We start from the raw sequence: 22,784 nt of genomic DNA on the forward strand, positions 1-22,784 counted from the left end.
CACTCTCTAGCAACGTAGAAAAGCATATAAATTACCAAAAGGGAAAACTTATACAAAATTAACACCGTGTGTCGTGCCCCTGGAGCACTAATGAGTTTTGCATATTTCATACTTCCTCCACTGCAGGCCACATCAAGGGACTTTCTATGCAATATTACGAGTATAATTTTGATTACCACGGTATTGTTCGTTATTTACATACGTTCAATGTACAGTAAATTGGAAAAAATTCTTCGTCTTTCAGCTTCATCCTAAAGTTTTAACTATTTTGTCTGTTTAGCATTTCAGATAGAATATCTATCCTGGATCCTTTCAATGTGTCATAAAAATTAAGAACATTGGTGCTAAACTTAATAACACTGCTAATTTTTGAAACATCTATTTGTAATAAAAAAATTCTTGGAGTATTCCATGAATGTCCAAAGGTTTTATAAGAAAAAAAATTTTTTTTACGAAATTCCTCTGTTCTTTCTACAGAATGCGCCATTCTGATGAAAACTTTCCAAAGAAAATCGACTGGAATTTCGCCATATTTTCTTAAATGATTTAAATGTGTGCCAGTTATGTGCATAAAACTCAAAAGTTTGCGCTTCATTCAGGAAACTTTATGAAATAATTATAAATGTAACCCTCTGGCATTTTCGTTACTAATTGCTAAAGTTTCACCTTATAAAACCAATGGGAGAACTATGGAAATTGTTCTGCCTTTAGAAATAATAATTTTATTAGTTATTTATTCAGTTACTTAATAAAAATCCCCTTTAAAAGATCATTAAGAGATGGGATTAAGTTGTTTTTATTCCGAAATCCCCTGCCGGTTCTGGAAAATTTAAAATTCATTTTTCATCTCCCGTCAGGCATTATTTAGATTTCGGTTTCCGGTTGGAAAAACTTGACTTTTAGATATTATGAAAGCGCTATAAGGGAAGATATTCCTTTGAAATTTATTTTAGTTTATGGCATTCGAATTATAATTTATTTCAGGTTTGCCGTATTGTTCTAAAAGAAAAATATAATTATACGCTTTCTGTTTTATTTAGCTTAGAACATTGAAAGACTAGAATAAGCATTACCGTGAAACTATGGACAGTTTGTTTGCTTGCAACATCTCTGATGCAATGATGCCAAATGCTTATGTAGAAATGGCAAAAAAACACACTTTATTATATGATACAAATTTGTCACTTATTTTGACAGGCGTAAAACAATACTATTCCTCTTTAATAAAATATAAAGACAAGATCCAAGTTAAATGAATGTAGATAACGTATATTAGAGAAAAAGGCAACAACGTCGCAACACCGCTCGATCGCATTGTTGATTCCACCTACACAAGTAATCTTTACCAGTGGCGTCGTCAAAAAATATTTACTTGATAAATATTTATTATTAATAGATTATGCTTTAAATTAAAAACAATATTACTTTATTCGTTTTTTTAACGTACTTTATTAGAGTAAAGCTCCCGTTCAAAGGAAAAATCTAGTAGCTAATTTTTTTCTAAAAAATATTTTTCTGTGTTAATATATTACTAATTATTAATTATTGTTCTGCAAAAAGTCCATTCGTTTGTATATTTTGCATTTCATAACTTCGCTGAATATTCCGTATTTAAATCCAGACGATACTTTTTATTTGCCTTAACGCAGTTTATTTTAGTAAATTACATTCTGAACATTCTTTATTGCTATTACTATCATAATATAGACTATTTTTGTATATCGAGTATTTTAATTTACACGTTAACGCAAAAACAGCAAAAACGCTACACTCTCACGACCCTCGTTACATTCAGAACATGTTTTTTTATTTTTACAGTTTTTTGGCAAATTGCCATATTTATTATTAAATTTTTATCGTTGCAATCAAAATAATTTTGATTTATCACCCTAACGATAATATTTTCATCATTAATTTTAAACTCACATTCGTTTCCTTCTTTATTTATTCTTTAATTTTAATAATAATAAGTATTTATTTAGCATCACTGCTACATAATAGGTATATATAAAAACTCACATACCTACAGGGGGTTCCTTAAAGACGTGCTGATATTTAAAATTAAATTGAACCATTTTTATTTTTTACTCATTTTTTAAAGAGAATAGAAAAGGTAAAAATTTGCAAACTTCAGTTTATATTAGTTATTATAATGATGTATTAAATACAGGCACCATTTAACAAAAAATAATATAGAGTTAATCTTTATAATTTTTTTTTTAAAACCTGTTTTGTGGTTTACTGTGTACCACCTTGTGGGTACAATGAACCATCTACACTGTTCACAGTGAACCAAAAACAAAAAAAAACGAATGAAGTATGATTATGTATTTTTAAATAATTACAACCAGTTTTAAAGTTTTAAATTCTAAAAATAAGTTAACAAAAATAAGAACTTATTTTAAAAAATTAAGAACAAAAAACAAAACAAAAAAAACTTAACTTTTACAAAAAAATAGGAATTTTAACGAACATATAATAAACCTAAATTAACATATAGTTTAAATTAAATTCATAAATAGTTTTTATGTCCGCTAGATCTATATCTGCCATATCTTTAACAAGAGGCATGTAAAACATATTGCCTATAACTTTTCTACGCAAGAAGGTTACAGAAAAACTATTTTTATTTTCTTTTAAAATTTTCCCCACATAATAAATAATATTTTTCTTTAATTGAAATTCTACAAGCACAAGGTCATCAGGAAGTGAAGCTCTCTCAAGAGCAAACCTAATACCTGGCAACGCTTCATCTTCTGATGTCTCATTATCACTGTCTAAAACCAACGATGTGTCTGAGCTTGACGATGAACTTTCCATTAGGACTCTCTTTGTATTCTTCGGAACTATTCGTCTTTTACCTTGTTGCTCCATTTCCAAGAGGTCCTTTTCAGGAGTGTCAGTTGCAATTAGACTCCTTCGCGCTTTGCGTCTTTTCCTTGTATTTTTTCTGGCGGCTGCACGGAGTGGTGGTTGAAATTCTTTGGGAGATATAAAAATATTTTCGTTGTTTTGTTGATACGAAGTGGATGGAATAGAAGACTCGATATTTAGGTTTTTCTCGATACCATCTGGATATAGTAGCTTTTTCTTTTGACATGTCACGTTGTGAAGAGTTTGTGTTTTCTTCAATATCATCTCTGTCATCTGGGTTTCCATTTTCCACCTCTTGGTTCAAAATATATAGGTTTCGATCCCCAGGGTCAGGTCTATCGGTGACGAAGCTAGGCATAAAGTCAACTTCTGAAAAAATGTTACGATCAAACGGGAATATGCCTGTTTTCCGAAATGCATTTGTAAGTGGTGTCATAGCTTTCTGATAAGCTATTCCAATAAAAGATGATAATTCATAAATAGTAACGGGAATCCCAGGACTTCTCAGCATCCAAGAATCAATAGAGGCATTATAATATTCTTTAAACGGCTTCATTATACCAACATCTAATGGTTGGGTTTTCTGCGTTGTATGGGGTGGAAGGGTTAAAATATTAACACCGTTTTCCTTTGCAATATCAATAGCTCTGATTGTCAGGTGCGATTTGTGGTTGTCCATAATCAATATGGATGGATTCTCTTTTGAAGAAGAGCTATGCTTAACAAAATGAACCGCTCATCACTAATCACCTCGCTAAAGAGATCTGAATTCATCCAGCCACTGGATGTTGCCAAGCCCAAAGAGCCTGGTGGAGCTTCATTAAGCATATGCTGTTTAAAATGCACCCTGGGAAATATTAAAGCTGGCGGTAGACTTTGCCCACTTGCACTTACGATACAACATGTAGTAACTAATGTTCCCTTTTCTCCACTGGTTACTGGTTACTTTGGACAAGCCTCTTATACCCTTGGATGCCAAGACTCTTTGAGGTTTTTGCACGGTAGTAGTGGAAGTTTCGTCCAAATTAAAGATTCGCATCCCATCGGCAAACCGTGGATCTCTTTGCAAAATATTATAAAGATTATAAAAAAATTTTCCCACATTTGATCGGTTAAAAGATGTTGCTCTGGCTAGACTACAACGCTCTGGGCATCTTAGCGTCAAGGTTGGATGTCTTTGGCGAAAAGAACGCAACCATTCTATTCCAGCTAACTCCTGTTTTGACCATGAAGCAGGCATTTTTATATTATTTTAAAGGTCGGTGGAAATCTACGAACTTCAGTTTATAGAAAACCAACACACACGGGCCAGTATCTTCACTATGAGTCCAACCATCCTGCAACCACCAAAGTAGGCATCATAAGATCCCTCTACAATAGAGCTCGAACCATCTGTAGGAACGACGAGGATCTCAAGACTGAAGTGGATACCATCTACAAAGACCTACAACAGAATGGAGTTGTGTTTGAATGAACAGTGGAAATTAGAGAAATGTCCTTTTTATCTTTCCACTTGATCAGAGACACTTTACCCCTTTGGAATCCGAATATTTCGCCCTTCTTTCACTGTTCCATAAACATCCGTTTGCTTGGCTAACAATAGATCCGCTAATTGTGGAGAATTATAAAAATTATCCCTTGTAATGCAATAGCCTTGAGTTAGCAGATCCCCGGACAGCATCATAACTACCTGCGATGAAACTGGCATATCAGCATACTCATGATCCAGATTTGTATGTTTCCCTGTATAAATAATAAAATTCCATACATCACCACTTTTTGACTCACATAACATATATCTTTTGATGCCAAAACGTGCTCTCTTCAGAGGAATATATTGGATCCAACCAAGTCTACCTTTGTATAATAAAAGGCTTTCATTAATTGCTACATGTTTTTCTGGAGTAGCTGTATCTCGAAATTTATTTACTAGCTTGTTGTAGATTGGCCATACTTTATTTAGCTTTGGGTTTGGATGGTTCTCAGCATCAAAGGTTTCGTTATTAGCAAAATGTAAATTTGATATGATTGCTTCAAATCTTTTATTGCTAAGGCATTTTGCAAAAAACAAATGGCTTTGGTTTTGGACCTTTTTAAAACTTTTTTAAACATTAGAATTGGAATAAAAATGTCAATAGATTTAAAAAAAAATCAATAGACAATTCTTAGGTTAAGTGAAATCTATCTACAAGAAAAACAATAAACATTAACAAAGCATAAAAAATAACTTATTTACTTCTTCTTCTTTTTCTTCTTCTTCTTCTTCTTCTTCTTCCTCTTCTTCTTCTCAAATTTGGTGAAGTCGAGTAAAATTGTAAAGATATATTTTTTGCGCATGTGCGAACTGCCTGATTCTGAATTGATCCCTACTCTCGAGCAGGGATTCTTGGACGATTCAAGGACAATTCTGAACCGGTCCAAAAAAAAATCAAAACACCAAATTTTCAATTCGGAATCAATTCTAATTTAACCAAAACGCATAAAACAATCTGCGCATGTGCAAAACAATTCTAGGACGATTCTAACAGGAACCAAAACAAAGCTTGTGATTTGATTTCGCAATACTTAGTCAGTACGTATTTAAAAAAAAAAAAAAAAAAAAAAAAAAATACTTTTATTACCATTCAAAATTATTAAACATTATTACAGAATATACGAAACAAAATTCCATGAATATACAAATAATTCAAAATTACAACAATTTGTTTGGTAATCGGAATGCAACGCGATTTTTATTAAAAAAAACCGATACACATGCAAGTACATAGATTACTTGTACATGTGCTGTACAACTTGTGTTACTAAATAAACTATTTTCTAAAAAACGTAATATTATATATTTACAATAAGGTCCATACCAAAATCAAAAGGGACAATATGTGCATTTTACAATGAACTAGCGAGTGGCTATGAAGCTGGGCAAAAAGAAAAACAACAAAAAACAAAAGAATCCAAAGACGAGCGAGAACGGTATAGGGGCGAGCACGAAGGGTAGATAACAGGCGAGTGAGAATTTAATTTTAATGTAAATATTTGCAATTAGCAAGATCAGGTGTGCAGAACATTAATTAAAACAAAAATACCATTTTATAAAATACGGTCACATTAGGTTACCATAATTTGCGTGTTTAAGAGATATTTTTTTAAGTTTATAATAAATTTTTTAGGCGAACATTTCTTTATATAAATAGGTAGTTCATTCCACATCCGAATGCCCATATATAAAAAAGATTTTTTAAAGGTTGCTGTTCTATGTAAAGGAATTCTAAGCAAATTGGGATTTCTTGTATTATAAGGAATATCTTGATTAAAAAATAAATTTCTTAAATTTGCAGGCTGTCCGGTTTTCATTATTTTATAAATTAAATTAAACATATGGACTTTTCTTCTATTGCTCATATTTAGAATTAAATTAGAATTTAAATATGGAGTTATGCGGTTTCTAGAGGCAATATTAAATGAATATCTCATGCAACTATTCTGAAGTTTTTGTATTTTGTTCGATAAGTATTTAGTTAAAGAATCGCCGTATACAATATCCCCATAGTCAAGTAATGAAAGAACTAGTGTATCACACAGCCAATATTTTATTTTTGAAGGCAACATTTTCTTATACTGATAAAGGCCCTTTAATCTGATGTAGGCGGCTTGAAGTTTGACTTTAATATGGGAAGTAAAGTTAAGATTTGAATCAATAACTACACCTAAATTACGTTTTTCAGTTACAACTGGAACAGACTCGCCTTTAACAACTACTTTAAATCTGTTTGAAACCTCTTGCAGCTGACTCTTGTTATGTGTTACAAACATTACACACGATTTTGATGCGTTAAGTTTTAAGTTATGATTCTCAGTAAACACGGCCAAGCTCTGTAGATCAGTATTTATTTTATTTTGCGCCTCATGCAGACCTGGAGTATCAAAAGCAATATATACCTGGGAATCGTCAGCATACTGTTGGAGTTTTGAATTTTGAAGACACTTTTCCATATCAGCCACATAGAGAGAAAACAGCAATGGTCCTAATATGGATCCTTGTGGAACACCCATGGTAAGAGGCAAGAAGTTGGAGAACTCATAATTTGACTTTTTCATTACCCGAACGCAGTGAGACCGACCCTTAAGATAAGATTGGAAAAATATAATGGCATTTGTAGACAACCCAAAATAGTGTAATTTAGCTAATAGTAATTTATGATCAATGGTGTCTAATGCTTTACTAAAATCAAGTAGGGTTAAGCAAGTTATCTGTTTTTTGTCTTCTTTAATTTTAATATCATTAATAAGGCTTATGAGACTTGTTGTAGTACTAAAAGATTTTCGAAATCCCGACTGACAATCAGGAATTATTTTAAACTTATATAAATATTTAGAGAGTTCATTATAAATGTGACGTTCTAATATTTTTGATATAACTGGTAAAATGCTTATATCAAAAATTATAGAACGTCACATTTATAATGAACTCTCTAAATATTTATATAAGTTTAAAATAATTGAAAAGGGGGATTGATTATCGCATATTTGTGTTTTGTTTTGCAATTTTACGTTGAACAATGGAGAGCGACAGTAATGAAAGTTTCGATGGTGTTGATATCGAAGGTGACGTCGATGAGAGCGGGTCGGGCACAAGTTTGAATGTTTCGACGTCGAGTTCTGATTCTAGTAACTCAGAAAATTTATTGCTGACACGTAGTTGGTACGAATTACAGCCTGATTCCCCGGAACCACCAGCTTTTCCATTTTCTGCAAGACCGGTTGTTCATTTCCGCTCGAATGGTGAGGACAATTTACTTCAATTTTTTGAACAATTTTTTGATGCTGAGATAATTGACCACATTGTTACTGAAACCAATCGTTATGCGATTCAAAAGAAATTTAAAAAATGGTTCCCAGTAACTGCTGATAAAATGAGAGTATTTTTGGGGCTTATAATTCTTCAAAGTATTATAAAAAAGCCTGAAATGAGGCAATATTGGTCTAAAAATCCTTTATTACTAACACCTTTTTTTGCAAAATGCCTTAGCAAAAATCTAAAAAAAAAAATCTACATTTTGCTAATAACGAAACCTTTGATGCTGAGAACCATCCAAACCCAAAGCTAAATAAAGTATGGCCAATCTACGACAAGCTAGTAAATAAATTTCGAGATACAGTTACTCCAGAAAAACATGTAGCAATTGAAGAAAGCCTTTTATTATACAAAGGTAGACTTGGTTGGATCCAATATATTCCTCTGAAGAGAGCACGTTTTGGCATCAAAAGATATATGTTATGTGAGTCAAAAAGTGGTTATGTATGGAATTTTATTATTTATACAGGGAAACATACAAATCTGGATCATGAGTATGCTGATATGCCAGTTTCATCGCAGGTAGTTATGATGCTGTCCAGGGATCTGCTAAATCAAGGCTATTGCATTACAAGGGATAATTTTTATAATTCTCCACAATTAGCGGATCTATTGTTAGCCAAGCAAACGGATGTTTATGAAACAGTGAAATTAACGCGAAAGGAGGTTCCTAGGGAGCCGAAGGAGAAGAAATTGAAGAAGGGCAAAATATTCGGATTCCAAAGGGGTAAAGTGACTCTGATTAAGTGGAAAGATAAAAAGGACATTTCTCTAATTTCCACTGTTCATTCAAACAAATGTATAGAAGTTGAAACACGACGGGAAAAAAAAATAAAACCAAAAGTAGTTGTGGACTATAATGATACTATGGGTGGAGTAGACCGAGTAGACCAGCACTTGGCTGATTATACCTTACCAAGGAAAAGAGGTGGAAATACTATAAGAAAATATTTTTCCACCTTTTGGATTTAGCCCTATGGAACTCTTTTCTATTATATGTAAAAACGGGCGGAACAAAATCAGCACTTGTATACCGATTGGAGCTTATAAAGCAAATAATGGAAAAATATCATCAAACTGAGTTTACTCCAAGAACAGGACGACCTTCAACACAGCTCACTCCTCTTCGTCTGACTGGACGACATTTTCCAGATCTTATCCCAGCTACTGAGAAAAAGACAAATCCAACAAGACAATGTGGAGTTTGCAGCAGGGCTCGAGATGAACGCGGAGAAAAAAAATCGAAAAGAGACCAGATATTACTGTGCAGATTGTGACACCTCCTTGTGTGTAACTCCCTGATTTAGGGTTTACTACACAGTTTTAAATATTAAAAAAAGTGTTTTTTCTACCTACTTACAGGCTATTTTTAAGTTTCAGATATGTCAAATTAGGTTTATGTTATGTACTTCAAATATAGAATAATGTTTCTTGTTGTTTTTTTGTTGCACGAGTTAACTCGGGTAAGCACATGTATGAAAATAAACGTCTGTTTGGTCACAAAAAAATTGGGTTTTTTTAAAATTTTTAACTCTAATAAGTAAAACATTTTTCGATTTAGTTTATTATAACAGAATAAAAAAATGCGATTTCTTTTATTAATTTTTAAAAATAAACTAGATCGTTAAGCCGTTAAGCAGTATATTCCAGGAAAGGCATCAAAATATGGAGTTAAAATATTTAAGTTGTGTGATGAGAATGGATATACACATGAAGCAGAGATTTATAAAAGAAAAGGTGATACAGCGACAGCAGGACGCAGTAGCAATAGAGTTGTATTAAATTTAATGAAAGATTCCCTTGATAACTACTATAATAACCTAGAGTTGACAGATATTTTACTCACAATAATGGAACACTACAGAAATACATCAAAGGAATACATAAAGACATTTCAGATGAGAAAAAAATGAAAAAAGGCCAAATTAAAGGAAAAGAAAATAATGGAAAAGTTGTTGGTAATTGGAAGGATAAAAGATCAGTTAGATTTATAACTACAAGACATACACTCAATATAATAAACACAAATAAAAAAATCGCAAGGCTGAAAATATTAACAAGCCAGTGGCCATTGTGTTTTATAACAAATTTAAAATGGGCATTGATTTATCTGATCAGATGGCCTCTTACTTCTCAGTACTTCGTCGGTCTAATAGATGGTACCACAAAGTGGCATTTGAATTCTTATTTGGAACATCGGTTGTTAATGCCCTTATTTTGTATCAAATTTCAAATGAAAAGAAAATTGAAATTTCAGAATGTAGAGAGGCTTTAGTGACGGGATTGATAATGAAAAAAAGGCCAAAAAAACTAAACACTTTTAAAAAGAAGTAACAAACAAAACGAAGGATAATAGGAAAAAAAGAAAAAGATGCATAGGATGCTACGAGAAGGAATATAATCTTTCCAAACAATCAAAATTAGCGTGTAAAAAAACGAAACTATAGTGTCTACATTTTGTAATGAGTGTCCAAATACCCCTGCCCTTTGCTTAAGTTGCTATCAGGAAAAACATTAAGAGATTACCTAGTTTTTAAGTGTTTTTACAACATATTTGGTCGTTTATAATGTGTTATCTGTATTAAAATATAAAAAAAAAATGTATTTTACTTTTTATTTGCGTAACTTTGCTAATATCGATCACCGGTAATAACCACTTAAAAATTGGTTAACTCGGTTCATTTATAGCTCGTTACCCAGGCAAAATGTCTTGCTTTTAAATTCCAATCGTTTTAGAGCGCCCTGAAGCATCAACCTGCAGAATATCACCGGTGATACGTATGGTACATAAGAGAAGACTTTCAAAATACCCCCTTGGTAGCCAATGGGTCAAGGAATCACCACCTTAAATATTAGCACGTCTTTAAGGAACACCAGGTATGTATGTGAATTTTTATACCTATTATGTAACAGTGATGCTAAATAAATACTTATTATTAGTATTATTATTAATAAAATGCTCATGATCAAAACTAAAATATATTCAAAATAATCAATTTAATTCAAGATGATTTTTATATTCTCCATAGAATCACTTAAAAATCCAAAACTAAAAAAAATATAAAATATTTAAGAGAAATCCCACAAAAGTTGATTTAGAAAAATAATTTTATTTTATTAATTTGCTATAAGGTGTTCCTAAAACTTCAAAAATAATTTATAATTTAAACTTAAATTTTAAACACATATTTTGCATACATTCGCCTGCTATAAAACCGATTGAATAATTGATTCTCGTGAAGAAAAATCCATAAATTAAATAAATATTCCAAAATTCAAATTCCAATTCTCTCTAAACCGAAACAAATCAGTTATTGTTTACGTACTCAAAAAATAACGGTTATTACATTACCATAAATTTTCAATTTTCAATTTGCGCAATATTTTATTACTATTCAATACGATTCCGCCAGCAGGAAAAATATTATTATTGAATTTTTTGCATATTTACTATGCGAGAACTTTAATTTATTTATTGTATATTTTAAAATATGGTTTATTTTGTTGCACAGTTAAAAACAGGCAATTAGTCGGACAAAAAGGGGAGAATAAAATTGCGGTTCTGTTATTTCCAACCCCTGGAGGCACTAAAGGAAACTCTTATGTTAGCATTTTCCCCGAGAGTTATTCTGTAATAGAATAATTTTAAAGAAGTTACTGCGGCTTTATTAGGGTAAGAAGAGCCCTTAGAAGGATTAATTATTTTTTTTATTTATGTAACAAAGGTCAAGAGGAAATTTTCTTTAACAAAGATTTTCAAATATGACTTACCATCATGACAGCAATATGTAACAGACTAGGCTTTTTAATAAAACAGTAATTTCAATAATAATTACTTTAAAAAAATTGTATACTCCATTATACTAAAAAATTAAATCGTTTCAGGAAGGTTTAAATTCTGGAAATGAACTAATATTAATATTCCCTATAAAGCTTAATTCTTCTTAGTTTTAAAGCGGAAAACTTACCTGTAATAATTTAAAATCTGAGCAAATACTCCCGGATGTCTATCGAAAAAGTACTCGTTCAGAACCGGATCGTAGTTGGCCAAAGCTTCCGTCAGCCTGGATAATCTGGTCGCGGGGATTTTCTTAAGAGTGGCTTTGTAAGTTTCGTAGCGGATTCCTCCGACGTTTAGGATAATCCGGTTTTCCCCATCCATACCATTATTTCAGTACACTGTTCCAGTGTAAACAGATCTGGAATAAAATTGATGAGATTTACAGTTTTTGCGGCAAATGTATAGGGGAAGTATGGGGAATATCGACCACTTAAGAAAAAAAAAATCTATTAATAATATATTAGGTATTGGATCCTAATTTTTTCAAAAAAATATTAGTTTTGGGAGTAGGAAAATAATGCATAAGTAGCAAAATATGTTTTAAAAAAGTGTAAGTTTTATTGAAAAAAATAGTGTTACCATATCTGGTCGATATTAACCATATGCGTTGGGTAATATCGACCGTGCAATATACAACGAAAAAAACAGTATAAACGCCTTTGTTTGCTTATAACGTTTAGTAGGTATAAAATAAACATCATTTAATGGAAAACAAATTACCTTATAAACTAAATAAACTTAAATATAATATACTCAAATAAACACTTAAAAATTACCACTTTAGGGTTGGTAAAAATGACATATACCTGTGTGATTTCCACCCCGGCACACACACACAAGGACAGGTCACCCACCATTCCTTATCTTTTCCAAATTCTGTATATATGGTTCAGTCGCTTCTTCCAGTTTTTGTACTTTCTTTGTATTCTTTTTTTCTTCGTTCTGATTACCACTGCTTATTATTTTTCTTTTTGTTCCTTTAGATTCTACTTCTTTCACTTTCTGGCTTTCATTTTGTCCTTAACTTCCAATTCTTCTTTGTTGGGAGGTGAAGTAAAGAATTGAGAGTGCGTTTTCTTTCGGTTATTTTCTACCGATCTTGAAAAATGTGGCATTGGTTGAATATCTTCAGATGAGATAGTTGTACCAATGGTCCTGTCTGGTTTATTATCGGTGTCCTCATCGGTGAAAGAGATTAGACTTGCTTCCGAATCGCTGGAATCACTATCACTTTTATTTTGCCGTGGCTTCTTGAACTGACACAATCCAGATGGCCCTAGTTGCGGTTCGTTCATATCAGTAGTTGATGGGCATATGTTTTTTTTTCTTTGTCGATATTTGTTATGTTTCTTGCCTAATGTTTTGTTTTTTACTTTTTCTTGTGTTTCGTTTTCTTCCTCTTCTTCAATGGGAATATTCCTGTGGTCTCAAATCTTTTTACACCTTTTTCAATTGTAGCTGTTTTATTGTATGCTTTTTTAAATAATTCAGCAATATCTGTCTGATCAATTTTTTAAAATTTCGAGCCTTTAAAAAATAATCACACAGGTTTTTAAGGGCACAAAAAAGCAAACATCTAATGGCTGCAACCTGTGTGATGTGTGACGAGGTAGGGTTACTATGTCTATTCCATTTTCTCTACAAAAGTTGTAGACATTTAATGTGCAATGGCTGTAATGGTTGTCGATAATAAGTAAGACACTATCATTAATTGAGCACTTAGTGTGTGTAGCAAAATGTTGAAGCCATTCCAAATAGAGATCTTCATTGATCCACCCATTTTTAGAAATTTTGTAAATTGCATTTACTGGGCCATTTTTCGTAAGCTCATACTTCATTATAGGGGTAATATAGACCCCGCAGCACTCATGGCACAAAGCACAGTAACTAGTTTGCCACGCTCCCTACTCGTAATGGCGCCAACTTGACTTCATCCTTTGACAGCTAGAATTTTGGGAGGAATATGAACAGGAGTTATTCCAGTTTCATCTGCATTATAAATGCGGTCAGCTCTGAATTTATGCTTTTCGTGCGCTTGAGAGAGATTCGTAAAAATAAATCAACTTCTTTCTTGTTAAATCCCTTAACTCGATTTAGCGATGTACTTTTTATTTATGTAAAAAATGCCAAAAAAATGTTTGTTTCATATTTGCTTTATTTATTTATAAAAAAATGGAAAGTGACATATATGGAACATTATGCAACAACATTATCATTTATTCAGTGCGGAACCTCAAAAAACAATTTCGGTCTTTATTAAAACATAAGAAAATTTTACATTTCGTACAAGACACAAAAGATTAATTATATTCACACAATGGAAACTTGCATCTTGATCTTTGTTGTTCAGTCCATTCTGGTAAATGGTCAATACCATCAAGACGCGCCTCTTGTTGAGGAATTTCTTTGGTAGGTCCACGCTTCTTTTTTATAGTATATAATGTCTGAACCTCTGCTAAAGGTCTTCCTACTCTTCTTTTATATTTTTTATTAGTATTGCATAAAGAATCAGCGTTGGCCAGCTTGAAGTCCTTAAGGGGTAAGTCAAATTCTTTATTGCTGCGTCTCCACAATAACCAAGCATTTACGCAACACAAATCCAACATGTGAAAAAATATGCGTAAATACAATTTCTTTGATCGAATTTTAATCCTATAAAATCTCAACATAGCATCCCGAAGGTCGACGCCTCTCATATAATTATTGTAAACAAAAACACTTCTAGGGCATTCAATCATTTTATGAGTGTTTTCTTTTTTGAAAAATCTTTTTTTCTCACCACGAGGTTCAGAACCAACACAGGTAGAAAGGGTCGTCACGACTTTATTATCAAACCATGACACTGTTGCAATATGCACATTATCTATGCGAGATATTTTTTCTTTTATTGTGCCACGACCAGTTTTCTTCATATGTTTTTTAGATGGTAATGTACATTCTGGTATACGATTGGCTCTCACTGTCCCTAAAGGCAATATCCCTTCTTTATGTAAGTAAATCATCAAAGGTATACTAGTAAACCAATTGTCAAAAAATAGTTTATAGTTGTTATTCCTTGGAACACTCTCGGATAACCTTATTATAACATTACTACTCATTCCTAAATTGGGGCGCCCGTTAGGAACTTGGTTGCTTTGGGATCCTGCAAAAAGGTCGAAATCGTAGCTGAACCCGGTAATTCCGCTAAGAACGTAGTTCTTATAACCCCACTTGTGAGGTTTCTTAGGGTTATATTGCTTTAGTTGACTTTGAGCTTTGGTAGGAATGATTTGCTTGTCTATAGCAAGGTGTTCCTCACGTGGTACTTATTTGGGTAAGAAAAGGTCTAATTTTGAATAACTTATCGAGACCCGGTTGACCTCTTTGGATCATTTGACTATTGTCATTAAAATGAATAAAGCGTTTTATCGTCTCGAATCTATAGCAGCACATAACCTCAGAAACAGCAGGATAGCCTAATGAACCATTCCAATAATCTCTTGTAGAAGGCAACGGTATTAGAGAAGTCAAAATGCAGATTCCGATGAACTGTTCAATCTCATGACTTTTTGTATGGACAGGCTTGTGTGGTTGACACTGGATGTTATACAAATTACTTTGCTCTGTAATGTAACTTATGAGCTCTTTTGGGAAAAGGAATTTGAAGTATTCTGCTGGAGTTGCAAGCGTACGAATCTGACAACCTCTAAATTGAATTGCGTTATCGTTTTTCAATAGATTACATTACCTTCGTGCCATTCAATAGTCTTCGATATTCGTTTTCGAATTTCTGATAGGGGCATATCGTCATCAGATGAATAGTCGGATTCTGAATCTGGAACATTTTGGTTGGTTTATATTTTTGAATTTACACAACTTTCAGCTTCGTCGCCAGATAAATCTGGATCATCACTTTCATCGAAGTCTATATTAGCTACATGTTGTAGAGTACCATAGAATTTCTTTGTGTCCATAACTGAAAATAAAAGCAACCAATGTAAACATAATTGCATATTGTTCCATATATGGCACAAGCACAAAATCGTAAACATAACCTCCTAAATTACCATCAAATGAAAAATAACTTACCGTATAAGACAGCTTACACTTCACCCGTAATGCCAATAATTTTTTTTCGATAATATTATAAATTTAAGAAACAAAAAACGTATCAATCAGCTGTTAACGTGAAATAGCGCGCGGCAGTCTCTGACGCGAAATAACTGTATGATTGAACAATACTATCGATGCTGCATTTTGCTGTGTAAGCGGGTACGTTCCAAATATGATACAGTATGCAGTAAAGGAATATAACTTAATTTTAGACAATATTTTTATAGTTTGGGTCATATATGGCAAATGATGCGGTAAAGGGTTAATACTGTCTGCCTTCCAAGGCGCTTTTTTACATTATCAACTTTTTCCCTAAGACGGTCTTGTAGAGCTCCATAGGGCACATTATAGGTTCTGGCGGCCTTCCTTATGCCTAAAGTATTTTTTTGAACGGCATTAATGGCTGACATCATGTCTTCAATATTCCAGGAAGCTCGATTAGTTTTCCCGTGGTATTTAAAAGGCATATTTGTAAGATGTAGGTTTTTTTTCCCTTTAAAAAAATATTAAACTAGACCAAACACTTCGTCCCATTTCTTTAAACGCCCCATATATTAAATTTAAAATATTTATTTACCGCCACCGGATTTGAATTTAACATTTTTGGCCTGACATATTGAAACAAATCTATTAAGAGAAAAAAAAACTTTGCTAATAATCGGGTAAAACCAACCAACCAACGTCGGGTAAAACCGATCAGTATGGTCGATTTTACCCGACATTATAGTCTGATTACATTAACCTAACCTACAAAAAATCAAAAAGATTTACTTGGAAAATTTTATAAAATCTATACTTTAAAAGGTGTTATCTAAAATATAGTATCAAAAAAATGCCCTATTTTTCAATGATTTTAACATATTTACCTATTTTGTGGGACAAAAATAATACATTAACACGCTGGAAAAACAACTTTAATTTAACACAGACCCTAAACATAAGATAAAGTGATGGCCACAAACTGGCTTCTAGATTACGCAAGCGGTCATAGGTGTCGCTGTAGTAAAATTGTTTTAAAGGTTTTTTAAAATCAAAAATGGCCTGGTCGGTATTGCCCGTCTGGTCGGTTTTCCCCATATTACCCCTATGCTTCGATCAAACCCTGTCTCCCCCCCACCCTGCCCCAACTAATCCGGTTTGGTATTACGCTTTCAATCCCTTTAATCGGGATTTAAAACTAGATTTTAACGAGTTTCTGTTTTAGTTTTCCAAAAAACGAACGCCCCATAATTTCTCACGTTCTCCCGTTTTGTTTTGCTAAAACTTCCCAACTTTGGGATAAATTATTGCCCGCTCAACAAGTTTATCCGGGCCGGATAAAATATGATCGGAAATACCGGGTAGTCATTTGTTTGACTTCTTGGACCCGTTTTTCTTCTCCGGGGGTTTTTCCAGATTCAGATAAATATTCACGATTTTATTTCGCTTTTGAAGCGAACCCAGGAAATTAAACAAAACAGTTAAGGGTATTATTCACCCGTAAATTCCTGTTTCCTGGATAACTTTTTTATTTAACAATATTTTTTAATGCGGTTTTCACTAATGAAATGTACATATTTTTTTTAAGAGTTGATAGGTGGTAGTTTTTATAATTTCTAAAATATTAATTTTTTATTTTAAAACCAAAAAGATAAATAAAAAAATCCTTCCATACGTCTCTAGATACATCGATTTTAGATACATTATATTGAAAAACTATTTCAACAAAATTAATAATAAACCTTTGAGAATGGAAATACAAAATTGAAGCATAAATGGCATTTTGACACAAAAACGATAAGAAGAAATAAACAAATAACACTTTTTGAGAACGCAATTGCAATTTGACACGATAATACTAATATGACATTTACATTTTATGATACTGTTTTTATTTCATGGCACACTATTAAAATAAATTAATATAAATAACATTTCACGTTCGGTTATTCGTCGATGTGAATTATGTATTGCAGAAAATGGTTCACATTTCGAACACCTTCTTTAAATTTGTTAATTGTTTGTTGTGTTCTTGTAATCTGTTGTTTGTTATAAATAAGTTATAAGTATTTGTGGTATTGTTCTATGTTGCGATTTATTAGACGGTTGAAATAAATTTATCTTCAAATCTTAACTGATTTTTACAACCCAATTTGAGGAGAAAACGGAGTCAGATACAAAAAAATATCAAGAAGGCATTTTTGTTTACAATTAAATGCACCATTTAGAAATGATCGTTTAATCGACTTAATCCAATGGCGTGCTACTTTTTTAGTCACATTAACATTATTAATTAGTCATATTTTCGCCACTGGCCAACGTAGAAACATGACATTATTCACGATTATGACCCTTCATCCTAGAATTGTTTATACCAATTTTGATTTCAATATCTTTGATAGTTCGGATATTAAAAAATAAAAACTTTTTTTAAAGTCCTGCTACAAAAAAGTGAAACACCCTGTATATATACAGGTGACGTAGGAAAAAGAAAACACTTAATAACTTTTTTACTTTTTAAGATAAAGAAATGAAATTTAGTATATCCATAAAAAAGTTATAAAAGCACCTTTTGACATATTCTGTTATTTTTCGTTACTTCCGATTAAGACAAGATTACAACAGGAAGTGACACTAACTTTTTTAATTTAAATGGGACCATTAGTATATTATTACGTATTTTAATAAAAAATAATATTCTGTGAATAATGATACCGCAATTCCCATTTTTTGTTTTATACTCAAGAGAAAACTGGATTTTTCAATTTTGAAATAGGGTGCCATAAAGGCATTGAAGGTTTTAATTTTCAATCAAGTAATCACGAAAAGTGCAGTCAGTAAATATTTTAAGCTTTGGTTTCAACAAGATGGTGCAACATGCCACACAGCGCGTGACACTATCAATTTATTGCGGGAAACATTCAATGATCGCATAATTTCACGCAATGGACCTGTGAACTGGCCTCCACGATCGCGTGATCTCACACCCCTGGATTACTTTCTTTGGGGATATGTGAAGTCACATGTCTTTAAAGATAAACCACAGACGTTGGATCACTTGGAAGCAAACATTCGCCGCGTTATTGCCGAGATACGGCCACAGATGCTTGAAAAAGTGAAATCATTTTTAAGCACTAATGGCATAACAATATCTTTTAAATAAAACCAATACCATGTCAATAATTTGCTTTTTATAGTTTTATTTCACTTCAAATTTGTATACCTCCCAAAAAAACATCCTTTAGTAATGGATACTCCAGAATCCTTTCAAGCACTATATGCAGCTTTTTCTTCAAAGCAATTAACATTAAGTTTTTTTTAGAGTATTCTAGAGGCATATTATTACAGATAAAATCTTTTTAGATTAATTTTGTGAAACTTCGGGACTAATACGATCTGCATAAATGGAAGTGCATACATCATATCAAGGAAGTCATCTTGGCACGATGACGTCAATCAAGGACAAAAACAATTCATCCAAGTTTATTTAAGAGGCAAACAGTTGATAATTGAATAACGGGATTCATTACCTAAAACAATCCCTTTATTCCAGAAATTGGCTGCGTTCCAACGGTCGAGAGGGGCGGGGGTGACCGCGAGGGGATGATTAATAGCCCAGATGCAAACCCGAAAGATTTCTCATCTCACTGATACACAGGTGAACTTAGCTTTTGTCTGCCTCGGGGGATTTAAAGGATTTAAGTTCGTTTACACGAATGTAGAGAAGACGAATTGAGTTAAAGGGTTTGCTAATTACAGCCTATTTGTTACATACAGTATTGTGGTTATATTTCGTTGTCAAAACTTGGTCTTTTGTGCGGAAAATATTACGTTTACTTGATGCTAATTAAACGCATATTATTACAGTATGTATTCTAAAATTGGAGTTTGGTTTCTAAGGAGAAAAATTATTGAGTTTTGGGTCTACTGATAAAAAAAACATCTTAAAAGAAATGGGTTTCACTTTTTTCTTATATCACCTTTTAATTTTTAAATGACTGTCTGTGGCAATTGCATTTTTCTAGCGAAGTTAATCATTTTATATAGAAATAACATTATTTTATCACCATACATTGTCGAAATGGCGATTTACATTTGTCCTTCACAAACAACTGAATACTCAAAACAAGGTAGTAATTTCCTTGTCAAGAGCTTGGGACTTATTAACAAGAGAAAATGGCGTCTCAAAAGTCTGCGCCACTGTCTAATATGACATTTTATGTAACCGCTCATAAAAAATAGGTATTCGAAATGGCCCATTGAGTTTGTTGAGAAATTATTGGTCAGGGAGAAATTAATTTGTGAAAATAGGTAACAGAATAAGTTCCTCTAAATACATTAATATGCATTATTGAGATATATTAGAAGACTGCAGTGTTATATCCTATGCAGATGATACTGCATTATTATTTTCAGATGATTCCTGGGTTTATAATTGGCTGAACAATAGCCTTTAACGACTAAATTATAAAAAACCTATTTTATGACTTTTACTGCAACCCTGGCCAACCCAACCCTTCGACTTCACGTAAACCTTTAGTATATTATATTCAGTGTATAAGTATACGTTTGCCACGTTATAAGTTTTTTGTTTATCTAAGGACGTTTATAAAAGGGATATAAAAACCTGTATTTTATACGTTAAAGTCCCGAACATTTTGAAGTTAATAATAGGTCTAACGTATATAACAATGTGACGGATGGTAGTAGATCGTTTTTAACGTTTAATATATGGTTCAATGTTGATTGGGACGGTTGAACAAATAAAATATCTAGAGGTTATGTTGGATCAATATTTGTTACTTAAAGTATTGTACAATGCCCTTGTAAAACTACGTTTGAGATACTGCATTATCATATTCAAATTCAAATTCAAAAGACTTTTATTACCACTTAAACATTGTACATATAAAGTTAAATTTTTTTATTACAAGAATTTACACAATGCTAAGAGTAATGCAGACTGAACTGCGATTATAAAAACAACCGATAACACATACACGAGCTAGCGCGCATGTGCTGCTCAGACCGTTAAAACATACTAACCGAATAACTAAAAGAAGAATAAAGACTTTCTCAATTATAATTATTAAGAAAATAAGTCATTAAACCCTAAAAACATATAAAAGCTAAAAACAAAAAAAAATATAGTGTAATAATTTACTATATCAATTACATTAATATAGGTCTATTGTGCTATTTGTGCAATAGACAGAGAGGAGGAAGGACGGCAAGAAAAACAAACGGAGGCTGGAAAACCAGGGCAACACGACGCAAAAATGAATAGATATTCCAAAATGAACCATTTAAAATTTTATTTTTATGCCTGCAAGATGTGTTGATTTAAAAAGTAAGAACTCAAAAATAATATGGTTGCAATTAAATAAAAATTATTAAATTATATTTTTAATAAAAATTTGGTGGTGTGAATTTGTTAAAATGCCTATGTTTGTTGAGAATTAAGAAGAATTTCTTTAACGTATGCAATAAATTTCTTTGGTGAACTATTTTTAATGTAATCCGGTATTGTTCCACATATGAATGCCTACATACTGGAATGATTTTTTAAAACCTGATGTTCGATGAAATGGAATTCTAATCAAGTTTGGATTTCTTACATTGTGTATATAATCATGGTGAAAAAATAAGTCTCTTAATTATGGCGGCTGACCTGATTTAATTATTTTGTAAATTAAATTATACATATGACACTTCCTTCTATTTCTCATATTTAATATAAAATGTGAATTTAGATAAGGAGTAATGTGGTCTCTATACGATATATTAAAGGAAAAACGCATACAACTATTTTGCAGTTTTTGCACCGTCCTTGACAGAGATACGGTGTGAGTCGCCATACACAATGTCCGCATAATCCACCAAAGACAGTACAAGCGAATTGCAAAGCAAATATTTGGTGTTTGATGGTAACTGATTTTTGTATTGATATAAGTTTTTAATCGACCGTAAGCAATTTTAATTTTGTTCTTAATGTGGGAGGCAAAGCTGAGATTTGAATCAAATATAACCCCTAGATTACGTTTTTCCGCAACGGTTGGAATAACTGTTCCATCAATATTAATTTTAAAATTTTCCATGCAATCTAGAAGATGACTTTTATTTTGTGAAAAAAACATTGCACATGACTTTGAAGTATTTATTTTGAGGTTCTGGTTTTCAGCTGAACTTCTGATATTTTAAAAGAATTATAAATTTGGGAGTCGTCAGCAAATTGATGCAGCTTAAAATTTTCGATGCACTGATTCATGTCCGCAACATATATAGAGAAAAGTAAGGGGCCTAATATGGAACCCTGAGGCACCCCTTTTTTAAATGGCAAAAACCTTGAAAATTTAAATTCACCATTGTTCTGGGCTGGTTCAAAGTAATAATGGACTGTATAGGTTGGCACTACTTTTATTCCATTAAAAACATACAAAAAAAATGGAATATTAACACGGAGCAAAACACAAGCTCAACCGACATCTTGGTTCACGTAGTAGCACACACCCCCGTCCGCCGCGCTGGCTTCGTCGAACCGAATTATTCACATAAAGCGCAACGTTGTCACGTCTAACTTATATATAGGTTTTTGCCTGAACATACACCGCCCGCCTTGAAAGTACCCATACTTTCAACAAACAGCATTAACTCTCAAAAAAAATTAGATAAGATTCTGTGTAATAGGTACTTCTAAGGAAGCAATTAAACTAAACCTATATAGCTAAATTTAATAAATCAGTAACAAAAGTACAGTTAACTTAATTAATTATGCTTAGCCCATTCTATCAACCTTAACGCAACGTTAATGAATATGCTAAACATATAGTACTAACTAAACATAAACACAGTATCTACTAGTGACATAATAAAATAAATGTGATAGTACGTATAGACAGTTTATTATTTACCTATCACCGCAACTCAAAAACATTTCCAGAATTAACTAAGAGAAAAGAAATACAAGTTATTTTGCTTGAATTTAAGTTTATTTCGTTTCTGATGGTAGAATACACACGCGATTCACTGCTCGGGAGAGTATTTTATCACGCACCATTACCTTAACTACTCTTGTTTCACCATCAGACCCAGGACAAAGTTGTACGATGCGACCCAAAGGCCAAGAAAGACTAGGCATATTATCTT

The 22,784-nt window shown here is 32.4% G+C and overlaps 1 protein-coding gene across 2 annotated transcripts in view; it reads right to left on the bottom strand.

Moving 5' to 3' along the window:
• LOC126734466 (potassium voltage-gated channel protein Shaw-like) overlaps positions 1-22,784 on the bottom strand; it is a 106,903-nt gene that overhangs the window by 38,545 nt on the left and 45,574 nt on the right. For both annotated transcript variants that reach the window (XM_050438123.1, XM_050438114.1), the window contains exon 2: positions 11,695-11,925. In XM_050438123.1, coding sequence (XP_050294080.1) covers positions 11,695-11,888 — 194 coding nt within the window. In that variant the 5' untranslated portion in view covers positions 11,889-11,925. The remainder of the gene's footprint in view (positions 1-11,694; positions 11,926-22,784) is intronic.

This window comes from Anthonomus grandis, chromosome 1 (genome assembly GCF_022605725.1).
Source record: "Anthonomus grandis grandis chromosome 1, icAntGran1.3, whole genome shotgun sequence".
Classification (NCBI taxonomy): domain Eukaryota; kingdom Metazoa; phylum Arthropoda; class Insecta; order Coleoptera; family Curculionidae; genus Anthonomus; species Anthonomus grandis.